Source organism: Channa argus, chromosome 15, assembly GCF_033026475.1.
Source record: "Channa argus isolate prfri chromosome 15, Channa argus male v1.0, whole genome shotgun sequence".
In the NCBI taxonomy this organism is placed as follows: domain Eukaryota; kingdom Metazoa; phylum Chordata; class Actinopteri; order Anabantiformes; family Channidae; genus Channa; species Channa argus.
Genome location: NC_090211.1, coordinates 22,954,610 through 22,971,568, shown reverse-complemented (window position 1 = coordinate 22,971,568; position 16,959 = coordinate 22,954,610). Strand labels below are relative to the sequence as shown.

General features: G+C 41.1%; 1 protein-coding gene across 2 annotated transcripts; it reads left to right on the top strand.

Annotated features, from left to right (window-relative positions):
- Positions 1–6,378: 6,378 nt before the first annotated feature.
- Positions 6,379–15,726, top strand: LOC137099785 (properdin-like). Of its 2 annotated transcripts, XM_067477049.1 has the most exons (13): positions 6,392–6,636; positions 7,712–7,850; positions 8,199–8,362; positions 8,496–8,663; positions 8,740–8,943; positions 9,024–9,191; positions 9,580–9,771; positions 9,947–10,114; positions 10,975–11,166; positions 11,385–11,558; positions 13,883–14,074; positions 14,480–14,591; positions 14,717–15,726. In XM_067477049.1, the coding sequence occupies exons 1-13, from the start codon at positions 6,585–6,587 to the stop codon at positions 14,841–14,843; spliced, it is 2,052 nt and encodes a 683-aa protein (XP_067333150.1). In that variant the 5' UTR covers positions 6,392–6,584; the 3' UTR covers positions 14,844–15,726. The 2 variants fall into 2 exon arrangements, with proteins under 2 accessions (XP_067333151.1, XP_067333150.1); XM_067477050.1 differs by lacking the exons at positions 13,883–14,074; positions 14,480–14,591; positions 14,717–15,726 and adding an exon at positions 12,755–13,837 and having other exon boundaries at positions 6,379–6,636.
- The last annotated feature ends 1,233 nt before the right edge of the window (positions 15,727–16,959 follow it).

The window sequence follows — 16,959 nt, the reverse complement described above, 5'->3', positions numbered from 1 at the left end:
CCAGAACCTGTGGCACATTAGGTTGAACAGTGCATTAAGTGCACCACATCCAGCTAACGTGTTTGTAGCAGTTAGCGATTAATTGCTCTGCACTTATAAAGCGCTTTTCCACCTTATTGGTACCAAAATGCTTTAAACTGCATCTCATTCACCCATTCACACTCACTCCTATTACAGAGCAGCCTCACTGCTGTGGTGTAGTCAAGTTCCTGTCTGGAAAACAATTGTTTAGGAACATTAAAGCAGTAACATGATCCAAGCCTACAAAAGTTAACTTTACTCCATGAGCGGAGGAACACGCTCTAAGTACAAGACCAATAGAGGCTGGGGTCTACAATGAGACAATCTGTCACATAACAGCAGCGTGTAAGATGGTAGCAGGCAGGGTCTACATGAAACGTAGACATCACTGAGTGTGTGGATTTGTAGATATGATGAATAAATTCCCACTCAGTTGTAAGTTTATTGGGCTCAGATGAAGTCAGTCTAACCCAACTGTCCTGCAGTAAATCCTCCTTCATGAAGGTGATAGTGTTCAGTTAGTGTTCACACTCAGAGGAGTTGACCTTTGTGCAGACAGGACATGCTGTCATGTAGCCAGTCCTTTTGGCCTACTTAATGTGGGGGACAAAATAATAGAAAAGAACTGTTCATAACTTGCAGTTTCCAGCCAAATAATCAATCCTAATATCAGATTCTAGACCTTTTCGGCACCTTCCAGCTCTGCAGACGTGGGTACAGAAACAGGTTAAAGTTGGAAGTGGGTTATTTCTCTTAAATTTCACTGCTGCCCCCTAAAACAGAGCGGAATACACAATAAAGATTACGACATGATTGTGACTACGAAGTGACTGTGACGCAGGAAGGTAAAGCGGTCATCCACCAATTGTCCACCAATTGTACTTACTGCTTCATTAACACAGTAAATCATGCAGCTTGTGCTGAAACTCTCTGCACTGACAGAGTCAATGTGAAGCATCAAGTGAAGAGAGGAAAAGGTAAAACCCTATGAATATTTTCAGTGGTTTTATGTTTGCATGTACTTTATGGGTTTTTCAGCTGTTCTTTTCTACATAAATTAGCTAAAGCACGTAATCAGTTAAAAGATGAAGGGGTGCTGGAACTGATCCCTGCTATCATTGCCCTCATTCAAACATAACTTATTCTTAAAGGGAAAATTTGTTTGCAACAGATTCAAATATGAGTTAAAATAACTTTTATATAATTTACAACAGCAAATTCCAAAACATTACGATCATCATGTTTGCCAATTTGCAAAATTGTTGATCCTAAATGTAAGTGCACAATGTTTACTGACACTGAACTTAATTTATTCCCCCGCATTTCCATTATTGCTATTTAATAATCACTCTATGTAAAAATATATCATTGAACTTATATTTTATTATGTTCTGGCAACTCAAAGGTTGGACAGGAATCTCCATGGACTATGATTACATGAGGAGGCTGTAGATCAGTGGTAGCGCAGTTATCCACAAATCACAGGGTCAGTGTCTCGACTCCCAGTCCTCCTAACTACAAGTCAAAGTGTCCCTGGGCAAACCCCCAAGTTCTTCCTAGCATCTGCTGCCTAGTTGGAATTTGCTTAAAAGTTTCTGCAAATGACTAATTGTAATTGGTTAAGTGTACAATGTCTGCATAGCCTTTCAGGTATTAGTCATTATCAAATTACAATAAATAAGAAGTTGCAAAATGTACTATTCACGCAAAAATCGAGAGGCTTAGAAGGTCAAGCAGAAGCTTTTGGATGAATATATCCGAAAATAACATGAACATCCTTAAACTCTTTAAGGTAAAATCGAGCTGTGTAAGGCCACATCATGAACAGAACTCTGATTATAATGACAGTTTTATCAGGTACGTGAAGTCATTCTGATATTAAAAGTCTGCATTTTGCCATTAGTTCTTTCATGGAGTAAAACATAGAGAAGAAATGAAACTAAGACAATAAAACTGTGAGTGTGACTCATATTTGTCACATCGCATTTTTCACTGAGTGATACTTAGCTTTATCTTTACCACAGGACTGTGCTTCCTACCTCCCTGTTTTTCTCGTTTCTACATCCTGGTTCCAACACTGAAGGCCTGGACTGAAGCTCAGAGCTACTGCAGGTCCACGTACACCGACCTGGCCATTGTACAAAATGAGCAACAACTGGCTGAGCTCAATCGGCTCATAGGCAGTGATCAACATGTCTGGATCGGACTGCGACCTGACATTGAGTCCTGGAGATGGTCTCTGGAAAACCAGGATTACTATGGTGCTGGAGAGGCTGATTTCAGAAACTGGCAAGCTATTGGACCTAATGGTGGTCTGGGATACTACAAGGTTTGTGTGGAAATGTTCCCAACCGGTAAATGGCAAACTGCACAGTGCGACACCAACAATTTCCCCTTCATTTGCTACAACGGTAAGAAAAGTCACACAAAGTCACACATGCACGAGTCTGTGCTTGAAGCTGGATGATAATGCCAGCGACTTGACGTGCTCACGTCGGGCCTCGTTCACTAATGTGTGTAGAATTGTGTTTACTTTGTATGCAAAATAAGTGCGCACAGAAAAATTTTAACACACTAAACACCACTAAAATTAATCTTAAAACTGTTACAAAGTTAAAAAGTGCTGATATTTGAGCAGTAGACTCTAGCATTGGCAACTAAATGATGATAACAAAAATCAAGGTTTAAAATCAACTTAAAGGAAATACTGAGTAGAATTTGGTTTCTGTTGTTGGTTTCTGTTTTCCCCACCGTCAGTGTAGAAGGAGCTGCACATACAACTGTTCTTTTTCCAAATTCTTTTTTGAGGTTATAGGTACAAACAACAGATTCTGTTTGTGTGTTCTGTGAGTAAAGGGTGTGGGTTGCAAAGTCTTTTCACATCATTCACTCACATCAACATGGTGGTAAAAATTCAAGAATAGCCTTACAAATGAAAATTTGACATTGGAGACGCGTCTCAACAGTTAGGGAGGACCATCATGTCACGGTCTCGGTTTCGGGACTTCAGTTTTCTTTAGTTTGACTTCGTGCTCCTGGCTTTTATTTCGTAGTCACTCAGCCCCACTTCCTACTTATTTTCATTAGCTTTTTTCTCCTTGTTAACCCTGTTAACTAAGTTTTAGTTTGTTGGGTGGCGGATCTGACTGTGCTGTGAGTAAGATAACTGATTGCAGCACTTTCTTTAGGCTCAGCAGCAACACAGGATCCTTCATCAAGCTTCATCTTAGTGAACCAGCCTAAGACCTGGATGGCTGCTCAGCAGTACTGCAGGCTGCACTACACTGACCTGGCCAGTGTGAGGAACCAGGCTGAGAACTATCACATCCAGATGATGCTCCAGTACCCATACACATGGATCAGCCTCTTCAGAGACTCCTGGAAGTGGTCTGATGGGAGCCCGGTCTCATTCAGTTACTGGGATCCTGGAGCCCCAACTGCTACTGTTACAGACACATGTGTGGCTTCAAACTATGGCAAATGGACAAACCTCGGCTGCAGCTCCAAGTGCCACTTTGCATGTTTTGCAGGTGAGTTCTGACCATTCATAAATACGCCATGATTGTCTGATGGCTTATTTAAATTTGTGCTATATGAATAGTTTAAAGATGCCCTGTGTTTAAACTGAAACAGAACCTGCAGTGAGGAAGCAGGTGGTGCAGGTGGAGCTGGAGACAAGTGACTCCTCTGTGGACATGGATGATCTGAAAAAGGATATCTTACAGAAGGTGATGATGGTTGAGAATATCATATAGTTGGAGGCCTTGTAAAACACACCTGAAGCTGAAATTCATGTACTGGATAACAGTCAATTATAAGATACTGTCTCTCACTTGTTCTAATTTTTAAAATCTATGTCACTGCTGATCATGTAATTTGTGCAACATTTGAGACCAGGCCCCAAGAACAGTGATTAGCTGTAACTCTCTCTGTAGACTGAACGCTTTACTCCGTATCACTTTCTGTCTCCTTTTTGGAATCAGGAGGTGGCTGTTACAGAACTAGCTGCTCATCTATAATTTAAAGCTGTCAAATGTAATCATTTTTTACAGTTGTGGATTATGTGGGAGCTTGTCACAAACATGTGAAATGTCTTTCAGCTTCAGGAGCTAGAAACCCAGACCCCTGTGTTTTACACTGTCCTCTAACTGTAACGTCCCACCCCCCTCTGTATTCCCCAGCTGAATCAGAGACTGAATGAGCACATCCTGGACGATGAAGTCACCCTGGGCTGGTTGAAATGGCCTGATGGAACCATCTTCCAGAGGAAAAACGCAGACGAGCAGGAAGAGAAGAACTGTACCCTGTAATGATGTTGCAAATGATATAGACATTTCTATTGTATATTTTGTTGTACTTGTGCTGTAGGATCAGTATCCAACATATAAAGGAATGTAAATGTTATTCAGTTTTAAATTAATATTATTTATTAGAATGATCATTTATTTAAGATATTTCTGATTACCTGCTGTGATTAGGATTATTTCTCCTAATCATTCTGGACATGAGCTGATAAGTTGCTAAAGTCCTTTAAGTGGAAGTGATGGAGAACAACATCCACAGTGCTTGTTAATTATTTAAATCTGTCATAAGAGGCCTAAACATTCTGTGTTTAACATATCAAGAGCTCATCATCTAAAGTTAGTGCTTTTAGTTTGAAATTTCCTCATTTCCTCCTTTCTCTGTTGAGTTGCAATGGAGAGACAGTACCAGGAAGAGGACATCTTGTCCTAAAGAGATTGCAGCTTTGTAACGTTTCCACTTCATGTGAGGAAGGTTAAAGCTTTATATTTGTTTTTGATCAATTATTTTTGAGCAGGGGAAAGACTGGATTATGTCCCCCATCACTTATTTTGGAAGCATCTTTTACAGGCCTGTATGTGTAACTAAAATTGGACAAAACCAGTTTCTTATATGTGATTGTCAAAACCTTGCTCAAAGCCCCTCTTGGTGTATTTCTCTTGGTGTATTTCTTCTTCTATGGTACCGTTTTGTCTGTTCTTTTAACATCGCAGGTGTTTTCTGCTGTACAGCTGGCTCAGGTGCTTCTCAGATCAAGAACAGACTGATATACATTTGTTGCTTTTACTGGTACAATGACATGTTCAATAGGTTCAAAGTGTAAATCCTGTGTTTCTTAAAGCAACATAATCACATTATCACCACCTGTGATTAGGGGGAAACATTCTCAGTGCCCCAAAGTCTCAACGAAGCTGCAGAGGACGCTTTCCTTTGTGTCTTTTGACTGTCAGAAATAAACAGATCGACTCCAAACGCAATTCTGTCTGTGTTACGAGCTTCATGTAAATACACCAGTGACATATGAACAGGATGGCCGCCCCGCTGCCACACAGTCCAGTTAAATGTCGGTAACCAGCCTGCACTGCACACTTTGGTTTCTTTGATTTAGATTTAGTAATTTGGTACATTGTCAGTACAATAGTTCCTATATGTAGCGTCTACATTTAGTTAACTTCTGTACAATCACACTTTAGTTTAATTTCTTTTGCTGAGTTAAGTACAATTTCTATAAGTAACCAGTGCAGGTGGACCTGCTGTGGCCTTCGGGCTGCTGCAGTACGTCTTGTCCAGCTGAGCAAAAGGATGCACCCCAGGAAGCAGATCATTTAAACTGGACCTACCAAGAGCCTGCTACCTTAAGGGGGATTGTAATGTCTGTTTTTTATTTAGCTGTTAGTTATTTAATATAATTGTTTTGGATCATGCCTAATTATTTGCATCCAGTAGGTTTATTGTTATATTTTGTTCTTTACAAGTTAATTGTGAAGCTTTGTCTGTCAGTTACCTCTGGTGTGTCTTAAATGGTCTGATATGTTCATGTGTGTGCAGACGTTGGGCCGATTATAGTTGTGTTACTTTGTTTTTGTTAATATGTTTCTTTGGAGATAATTCTGTTAAAGTCAGTTGAGTCCATTTTGGTTTTGTTGACCCATTTTATGGGCCCAATATTTTGTCACTTGTTTTTCATATTTCTGGCTAAATAAAATTTTGTTTAAAATCACCTTTTCCACCTGCTTGTTCGATCCGCACAATGAATTATCACAGCATTAGCTTTGAATGGTTTCTAACCACTTTGGGAGTTTTTTCCAGTAAAAGCAGAGATGTTTAAATACAGGGGAGATGTCCAAAAGTCCACATTTGATAAGAGAGGAATTAGTGGGTGGGTGTGTGTTGAGCAGCTAAAGAGTTACAACATCTCAGTGTGGGGGATTGTGGACTTTGCATGAGATTCTCTGTTTACAGTGAAACACAAAAACTTGTTTTTGTCTTTAGGAGAATTTGACATTGTCTCCTCTGCTGCTGACTGACTCCACCCTTCACCACAAATACAACACGTATGACTTTAAAAATAAAGACAGCTTGAAGCAACATTAAAATAAAGCAGAACCTCTTGAACATCCTGAATGATTTAAGGGACAGGAACCAGCTGTTGGCCCCCTCCCTTCATTACTAATAACCAAAGTCCGCAGAGGGAGGATCAGTGCTAAAAACAGAAATCAAAAGGAAACCAGAAGTGATTCAGACTGATCTCCAGCTAGAGGATGAAGGTTCTGTTGGTTCTGATTTTGCTTCTGGTTTCTGTGGATCGTTCAGGTCAGTGTGAATATGAAGCTTGTTCTTTCTGTCTTTGCATGTTTTCCCACTTCAGTGCTGGGTTTATATAATGAAAGAAATCTCAGCACTGGATCTTGTGACTGTCACTCAGTGGATTTTAAAGCAGATGCAGATTTAAAATAAAATGGTTTGATTACAGTCATGATCCTGGTCTTTTCTGAAAGGGGACACTTAAGAGCTTTATGCCAAAAACACACTGAAGACTCTGAACATCTGTGCACTAAAAATAAGCATTGAGGCCTTTGGCCTCATCTGAATTATCAAGGAAAGGCTTTTTAAATGATGGAGGATAAAGCGTTTGTGCCACATTGTGTTTTGTCTTGCAAAAGTTAGTTAGAAAGTTTGGTGAGTTGTCACTTTCATCTTGTCCGCTTGTCTCTCTCTGTTGTTGTATTTGACCTTGAAGAAACATCAGTGTAAGTGGTGGGGAAAAGTTCTTGTTGTGTGGAGCTGAAGATAATCTGAGTCTTCATCAGTCTGAGTTAGTCCAACCAAAGTGTCCAGCTTCCAAAATTAATCATATTCGTATTATATAAGTACAGGTCCACTGTAAACTCGTGGACATGTCTGATGGACACAAATGTGAACACATCCTGAAATTATACATCCTGAATGATGTAATTATAAAATCACTGTAATAAATCGTTAGATGGTCCGACCCGACATTCACAGACACACAACCTCACACAACAAAATACAGTTTATCCTCCAGCTAGAGAAGGCAAACTGGAGTAAAGTACACAGAGACATGGATCCATGACAGGAAACAAATGTGTAGAACAAGAAAAAGACCAAGAACAGATTTAACACTGAAAGGTTCAGTGCAGCTGAGTCTGGTTATTGTTGTGGGTCATCAAACCTTCTCTGTCTTTGTTCCACTTAAACAAATCTAAAGTGAAACTAACCAATTTGTTTTTGTAAAAGAGATTTTTGGACATTTGCCTGAAAATTGAGCAATGTATGATGGGAAACATGAAGAAACTTTCCCCTGTTTCGAAATCCTCTTCTAGCAAACATACAAGCACAACTTTGAGTCTTCTCTTTCTGTCTACAGAGTGTGTGAGATGCTTCGCACGCTTCGACCTGACCTCGGGTCAGTGTGATGAAGAGCTCGGTAACGTGGACGAAGATGACTGCTGTCAGAATCCACATTACGGCTACAAGACAGCGGACGGAGCGTGTCAGTCCTGTGGGTCAGTACACGCACATGCACAGAGACACAACATGACATAAAGTGACACCAGTCAAACATCTTGAAGTGGTTTGTGTTCATTTTCAGTGATAGTCACAAACTCCTGTCCTTGTTTGCTTCCTGAACTGTGCTGGTTCTCTGCAGGTCTCACATGAAGCTGGTGGGATCAGGGTTTTTTTCTCGCTGGTTTAGAATATAGGGCATCTAAAAACTTTTTAAAATCTCTGTTTTGTGATTTGAAGATTCTGTTAAACTGCGATTTGAAAAAAGGCCTTGTTCTTGTTCTATTATTGACCTGGATCAACAAGTGGTCAAACCAAAAATCAAGCCACTCTTTGTGTGTTTTCAGTCCTCCAGTGTGGTCTTCCTGGTCCTCCTGGTCCCAGTGCAATGTCTTGTGTGGGGACGGAGTGAGGCAGAGAAATAGGACATGTTTTGGCATCGGCGAATCAGAGTGTGACAATGCTAAGGACAACCTGCAGATGGAGCCATGCAACGGGACCTGCTGCAACAGTACACACACACACACACACACAAACACAGTGTCTCATATAATTTTTCCTCAAAAATCTGCATTAAAATATCTTAAATCACCTTAATCACATGACTTATTATCACACGGTTTATTTCCTGTCTGTGTGTGTAGCTGAGGGGTGGGGCTTGTGGCTCAACTGGTCGCCCTGCTCGGTCACCTGTGGAGGAGGTGGAGTCAGGAAGAGAGAGAGGGTCTGCTCCAGTTCTCTTGAATGTCGCTCAGCCTGCAGTGGTCCCTCAGGGGAGGCTGAGACCTGTCCAACACTTAACACCTGCCCAGGTAACTCACCTGTCTGCCTGCCTGACTCTCTCTCCACCCGTCTCTCTGACTTCACCTGTCGGTCTCTCTGTCTCAGTCCACGGTGGTTGGTCCAGTTGGTCTGGTTGGTCTGACTGTTCTGGTTCCTGTATCAATGGCGAGCGTGGTGATCTTCCCTCCAGGCGCCGATACCGTTCCTGCTCCAACCCCATCCCATCCAATAATACGGTACCACCTGGAGACAGTTGCCCTGGAGACAACATCCAGGAACAGAACTGCAGCGAGCTCCCCAACTGTCCAGGTGAGCCAGAAACTGATTTCTAAAATAATCGGATGAAATACTAAAACCCTGTTGACCGTTGCTACTGGACGTCTTTACAGTGGATGGCAACTGGGGGGGATGGTCTCCACCTGAGCCCTGCACCGTCACCTGTGGGGAAGGGCTGCAACTGTCAACCAGGACGTGTAATAATCCAGTTCCTAAATATGGGGGTCGGTTCTGTGAGGGAACGAGTGCTAAGACCACCATCTGTCAGAGCCCCTGTCCTGGTAACACCCAGAAACACTCAACAGTTCCCAGTGCTGTTTCACTCAACATGTAGCACAGATTAGTTGACGGAGCACACACACAAACACAGGATACAGATGTTCTGCATGAGTTCTGTCCCTAATACAAAATAGAAAACAGTGGACCTAGGACTGATCCTTGTAAAACATCTTTATCAACCATCTGGAACTTGATTTGAAACAGTTTGAAGTCTACTAGAGATCAGTGACTTTCACTTTATCTTGAGGAAATACACACACACACACACACACACACACAAACACACACAAGAAGCAAGAAGCAACAAAACTGACGTTGCACATATCCACACGTATATGCTGTTTTCATGTATCAGTGGTGCCTCTGTGTCTCCATCTGTGTCTCTAACAGTGGACGGGTTCTGGTCTGGATGGTCCAATTGGGGTGAATGTTCATCTTCATGTATTTCACAAGATAGAATTCCCACCAGGACGCGCCACCGGTCCTGCTCTAACCCGGCTCCCTCATCCAAGCCGCCTGGCAGACCCTGCCAGGGTGACGACCGTGAGATCGAGAACTGCAGCCACCAGCCTTACTGCTCAGGTTTGCCTGTCTGTCTTTGATAAACCACTTTTATTCACTCATTTTAATGTTGAATCATTTACAGCACCTCCTGTCTGGGACAATAAAAGACCCTCAGGTGTCGACGTAGACAAAAAGACGACTCCCAGGTCCCAATTTTAAAAGCAGTAAAAACTCTGCTCTGTGTCTCTAATAGTGGATGGAGTCTGGGGCTCCTGGTCTCCTTTCACGTCCTGCTCCATCACCTGTGGGGAAGGGCTGCAACTGTCAACCAGGATGTGTAATAACCCAGTTCCTAAATATGGGGGTCGGTTCTGTGAGGGAACGAGTGCTAAGACCACCGTCTGTCAGAGCCCCTGTCCTGGTAACACCCAGAAACACTCAACAGTTCCCAGTGCTGTTTCACTCAACATGTAGCACAGATTAGTTGATGGAGCACACACACACAAACACAGGATACAGATGTTCTGCATGAGTTCTGTCCGTCAATGTGCTGCCAAACCAAATGAAAACTATTTCTAATGCTGGACTATATCTACATTCACTGTTTTCACAATGCACTCTTCTTTAATAAAGTTATTTGAGTTATAAATTAAACACAAAATTCAAACATTGCCAAACACAAGGAAAGGAGTGCAGGTTTCATTGGGGAACATCATTAGATCAGACTAATGAGGCTGTATTCGAAAACTACTTCCCGCTGCAGCATTCGTCCACACAACTACCACAGTGAGCTCAGGGAGGTGTTTGTTTTACAATCTGTGCACCGAACAAGCAAGAACCAGGTCAAGCACCAGGTAAATAAACAGTGAGACACACTATTGGCACAACCAGGTACTACATCTGAGTACAAGATATGACAGTACAATTACTGATGGCCTTGTCCTCTGCATCAGTTAATGTAGATTTTATTAATTACATTTCTAACAGAGATTGACCAGTACTGATTAATTACAGCCCTAATACACAGTAGAAAACAGTGGACTTAGGACTGATCCTTGCAGAACATTTTTATCAACCATCTGGAACTTGATTTGAAACAGTTTAAAGTCTACTAGAGATCAGTGACTTTCACTTTATTTTGAGGAGACACACACACACACACACACAAACACACAAACACACAAACAAGAAGCAACAAAACTGATGCTGCACATATCCACATGTATATGCTGTTTTCATGTATCAGTGGTGCCTCTGTGTCTCCATCTGTGTCTCTAACAGTGGACGGGTTCTGGTCTGGATGGTCCAATTGGGGTGAATGTTCCTCTTCATGTATTTCACAAGGCAGAATTCCCACCAGGACGCGCCAGCGGTCCTGCTCTAACCCGGCTCCCTCATCCAAACCTCCTGGCAGACCCTGCCAGGGTGACGACCGTGAGATCGAGAACTGCAGCCACCAGCCTCACTGCTCAGGTTTGCCTGTCTGTCTTTGATAAACCACTTTTATTCACTTATTTTAATGTTGAATCATTTACAGCACCTCGAACCACTCCACCATATGTATTCCAAATTCCAAAGCTGTCTGGGACAATAACAGCCCCTCAGGTGTCTACGGAGACAAAAAGACGACTCATAGGTCCCACTTTAAAAGCAGTGAAAAAACTTGATCTTTTCGTCTGTGTCTCTAATAGTGGATGGAGTCTGGGGCTCCTGGTCTCCTTTCACGCCCTGCCCCGTTACCTGTGGTGTAGGGCTTCAGGTGTCAAACAGAAACTGTGACAGCCCTGCACCCAAACATGGTGGCCAGCCATGTCCTGGAGAAAGACACAGAACCAGCATCTGTACAACCAGCATCCACTGTCCAGGTGTGTACACAGAGAATTCTGTCTTTTATTCCATTAAATGTCTTCATTCATTGGCTGATTGTCAAGTGTGGCGCTGGTCAGAAACCAACCAGTCGACTTTGACTCCTGCTCATAGGGCAGCCAATCACAGCAGAGTAATGTTTGTGCAGTTTTTCCACATCTGTATACAACGTCTCATCTGAAATTATTCAGCCCTTCTATTTTTGCACACATTGAGTTGTAGGTTTAATGTAAAATAAATTAAGCTGCCATTTTAGCACATTAATCCACAACAATCTGCAAACAGTAAATCTACAACACAGTGAAGTGTGCAAAAAGACAAGTTGGGACACTAGATGGACCAACGTTCTGAGACCAGAACGTTTTGCACATTGTAATGCTCGATGCTGTGTCATGATTTTCAGATATTTTGCTAATTCTTGTTAGAGAATTTATGAATATTATGAGTTATCTAAGTTTTACTGATATTTTTTGGCATGCTTTACCAAGCTTTTAAGAGATAATTACTGATATTTTTTATATATTTTCCCATTTTACTTATGTTTTTTCATTAATCTAATATTTTTATGGATATTTTACTATTTTTACAACTTTACTCATACAGCCAGATGTGGGTTAAACACACTGAGTTTAAAATAGGCACAAATGAAAAATTTATTGTGTGTACATATAGGCTAAAATCTAATCAGTGTAAGAAATAGATCTAAATTCGTTTGTTTGGTTTTGTGATAATTATCTTTGTGCACTAACATGACATCTGTAAAAAAAAAATAAAAGCTTTTTTGCAGTTGTGATTATTAGTGAGGCAGAGAACAGCAGCCACAGTCGCTCTGTGACAACAGTGGCCACGTCCACAAACAGATTAGTTGTTTATCCTTGCAGCAAAGATAAACAGTAGTGATTGTGCACAGTTTGCTGTGAAATGCAACATAGAATTATCAGTATGATGATGACATGCTGCTGGCTGACTGTGTAAACCAAAATACAAGATATTGAAATAGAAAAATAGTCTGTTGATTTTTTGTTATTTCCTGACCACTGCATAAAATCCTGATGGAATTAAATAGGCTTATAAAATCATCTGACATGATGGTGGCCTGGTTTGCCCTCCTCAGGACTGTTTGATAAACTACATCAATTAATGTAATTATCTTTGTGGACTGTAACTCAAAGCACTGCTACCACCACTGTATCAGGTGATCATCTATGGTTTACCGGTTGATGAAGACCAACATCCCCCACACCATTTTTCCTATCACTGCTATGCTGATGACACACAGCTCTTCCTGTCCTTTCCACCGGACAACTTCTGCCTGTCTCTCAGACCTGGATGAGAAAGAGAGATCTTCAGCTCAACCTCTCCAAGACCAAAGTCCTTGTCTTCCCAGCCAGAACACAATATCATCAACAACACTGGATCTACAGTGATTGTCCCAACTAAGTCAGCCAGAAATCTGGGGGTCATCCACGACCAACTGAGCTTTAAGGACCACATCTCCTCAGTCTCTAGAGCATGCAGATTTGCCCTCTACAACATCAGAAACATCAGACCCTACTTCATGGAATATGCAACCCAATTCATTGTACAGGCACTGGTCCGACTCGTCTTGATTGCTGCCACACTTTGTTGATGGGGTTACCGGTATCCACAATCAAACCCTTGCAGATGTTTCAAAATGCGGCAGCAAGCCTCATTTTTAATCAGCCAAAAAGGACCCATGTCACACCACTCTTCACTCTCTCCCATCAGGTTCAAAGCTCTGTCTCTCGCCTACAGAGTGATCACCTCAACAGCTCTTGCTGAACTCAACTCCCTCATCCAGTTCTACAACCCTTCCCGTCTGCTGTGGTCTGCCAACGAACGATGTCTGGTGGTCCCAGGACCACACAGAAGACACCAAGCAAAACTTTTCAGCGCAATGATCCCACAATGGTGGAACGAGCTACCAAACGCTGCACGCTCAGCAGACTCTCTCCCAATATTCAAAAAACTGCTGAAGACAGAACTCTTCCGCATCTTCCTATGCACTTAAATCTCAGAAAACAAACTTCCTCTCTGCTCTTTCTTGCTCTTGCATGTCATGAAATGTGAACACTTTTCTGATAGGACTTTGCTTTGATGTTTTCTCCTTGACTTAGATTTTTGCTGCCTTGTACCTCACTTGTTAGTCGCTTTGGATAAAAGTGTCAGCTAAATGACTAAATGTAAATGTATATGTAAATGTAAGCATCAAATCCGACTCGTGTGACACTGCAGGGATGTGGATGAACACATGAATCAGCAGCTTCCTTTGTATTGAAGAGTTATTCCTGTCTTTTTACAGTGGATGGTGTGTGGTCTGAGTGGTCGCAGTGGAGCTTGTGTAAAAGACCCAACCGTGACATTCGCTGTAAGCAGCTGGGTGGCAGTCAGAGTCGGGAGCGTTGGTGTCTCCATCGAGCTCACAATGGATCCATCTGCAGCGGAAACTTGCTGACGGACCGACGGGTCTGCTATGATGTCGACAAGTGTGTCTGTAGGTCACAAATGGCTTTGTCTTTCTTTGTGTACTATATGTCCAGATCAGCATATGTTTCCAAGCCCGTAACCCCAACCATCAGAACTAAAGGCCAGATTTGTAAATCAGGCCTGAACGTAAATCCAGGATTTACATTCACAGAGCTGATAGTGTGGAAAACAACAACTACATTTCGGGATGGATCCGGGTGGATCGTGGATTAACTTGTTTATATAAAACCTCGGTAGAGTTTGTGTTCCTTTTTCTTCTAAAATACCAAGTTCATACTCTTGGTCTTGTTTTCTTCCAATGTCTCTAACTATGGGGACCAAAAGGAACCAGTCACGATTGTATTCATAAACTATGAATTAATATTGTAAATTGCATATTTTTTCTATTTGTTTTTGCTTGTTTGTGTTGCAGTGAAGGGCACCTGGGAAGGCTGGGAACCATGGACTCCATGTAAACCACTCTGTGGTGAAAACTCCAAACGTGTCAGGAAGAGATACTGTAAACCTGATTACAGCGGCTACGAGTACGTGTCCATTTGCAATTTGAGCAAAAGTCCAGTGCAAACGCCCAGAGTTCCAAAAATATTTAGCACACTTACACATTTTTAAATCACCAACATGCAATGATGTCACTGTCTGTGTGTTACAGCCCTGTCACTACACGTCTGAAGGAGGAAGCAACATTCTCAGGGACACCACTTGCTGACTGCGGCCCAATGGCTTCCGCAGACAAGTATGAAAAGCAGACCTGCCATAACGCCCCTGCCTGCCCGTAACAACGTGTTCACTTTAACAGCACGGACAAAACTTTTGTTTGAACTGTTTTAAAACGCTGATCAAACTGTGGGATCCAATCATCTGTGCTCTGCTGGTGATGAATTTACTTTTCTTTACAAAAGGAATCAGTTTATGTTAAAATACTCCATTACAAGTGAAAGTCTGGCCAACATAAGTATTGGGAGTTCATCCAGTATAAATATCATCATTAAAAGTAGTGAGTGTTTATTGTATAGTTTGAAATGTTCGAAGTGGAGCTGGTTTAGCTTCCAAAATGCATGTCAGGAGTTTTTTCTAATCTGTTATGTTTCTTATTTGGGATTTGAAAACGTATTTAAATAAAATTTGTTTGAGGTTTAGAGGAAAAAACTGGTTGCAGTAGCTAGAACAAACACAGCTACACATTGATTTGAAATTTGAAATGTCTAAACAAACAACTGGAAACCACTGCTTTCACTTTTGTAATAAGTTTGATTTATTATTCATGTGTTTTTATATATAAATGGTTTAACTTAGCAGTAACTGGGAAATCGCTGTTAAATACTGTACCATCTTTATCATATAGTGTAGACAACGCAGAGAAGAAGTGTAAGATGCAAAAAGTAGAAATATTCAGGTAAATGTAATTTTCACTGCTTCAAATATTACCAGCTGTGACAGATGTTTTTTTGTGGTTTCTTTAGTCCAGCTCATTTATATCAGTGAAGACCGGTTGAAATTCAGAGAAAAACATGATAAATGATCAGAACTGGAATGTGCTCATTAGATGTGCATTGACCTAGTTTTAGTTTGTTTTTTTAACTTTTTCTGGTATAAACTCCCTGATATGAAAGTTCCATGCACAGCATATACTGAATAAACCGCTCTGTTGTTGACTGTTAAGGTTGTATATTGTTAGTGTTTGTGTAGATTCAGCTGGTTTCCATGAAGTCAATAATTATTATTAACAAGCTTTTTATTTTAATATTCAGTTGTAGAACCCGTGTTACAAATGAACTGGTTATATTCGAATGCATCCGTGGCTGCTCGCAGTCATGACAGATGCCACAGTATCCATCCTTGTCAGTGCCACTTTGTCCCTTTACACTGCACTTTTATCTAATTAGTATTTTAACTCTTAAAGTTACACGTACACTTTTCCTATTTTCAAGAGCGTAAATATCGATGCTGTTGGGAAACGGTCAGCAGTTAACTTTTGAAACACCGTGATTATCCTGAAGGTGAAGAGCCAGTATTTCCATAACTTGGGTTCAAACTGAGATACATCCACGGGTAGGAGACTTACTGCCACCTGTACCAGGTAAAATTATGAGTTTACTTTGTCAAATTTGCTCCGAACTGCTTTTTAACTGGTTAACCGGTTGTTATGCTAATTAGCAGTTAGTTTAGCTGCCAGTTTATCCCTGTGATGCTATGTGCTGTCGGCAAACTCCCTTAGTTACTAACATGAACACTCAACAGACGGTGTTTGGTTTCTTATTTCTTTAGCTCAGCAGGAAAATTATATTTAGGGCAGTTGTTATAATTTCGATTTCTATCGATGAAACGTTCGGCTAACTGAGGGGCAGGTTTATGCTAGGGTTTTAACTTAAACAGGTTACAGGTAAGTTAGTTGGGTCGTTTGTTAACTATTTATGTGGAACGTTAACTCCGTCAAATCTGAAACCACAGACCTGAGGGATAAAACAGAAAAAGAGAATATGCAGAATTGAATCCATAATCATGATTTTTTTTTATTAATTTTTTTTTTTAGATTTAAATATCACTAAACAGGAACTGATCAGTAGGGTGAAGCAATGGTTCAGGGTTTTGAAGCATTCGACAATTACAATGGCGACATCTGCTGACACACCTTTGGTTTTACATGTAAATGGGCGAAATAAATGATGAATTGGTCAGAAGACAAGATGTTTCTGCCATTGCTCTTGTTTCAAAGTCTATTATATAATTAGATCATTTTGAAATACAACAACATGTAATCACTATACTTAACTTGTTTTGCCACAACCTCTGCTAACCTGAAGCTTGTTCCACATACAGGTATGAACTGTGTGTTACATATGAAGGACAGTGTGAGGAGAATTTAGCCTCAGACATTGTCCAGAGGGGCATTTT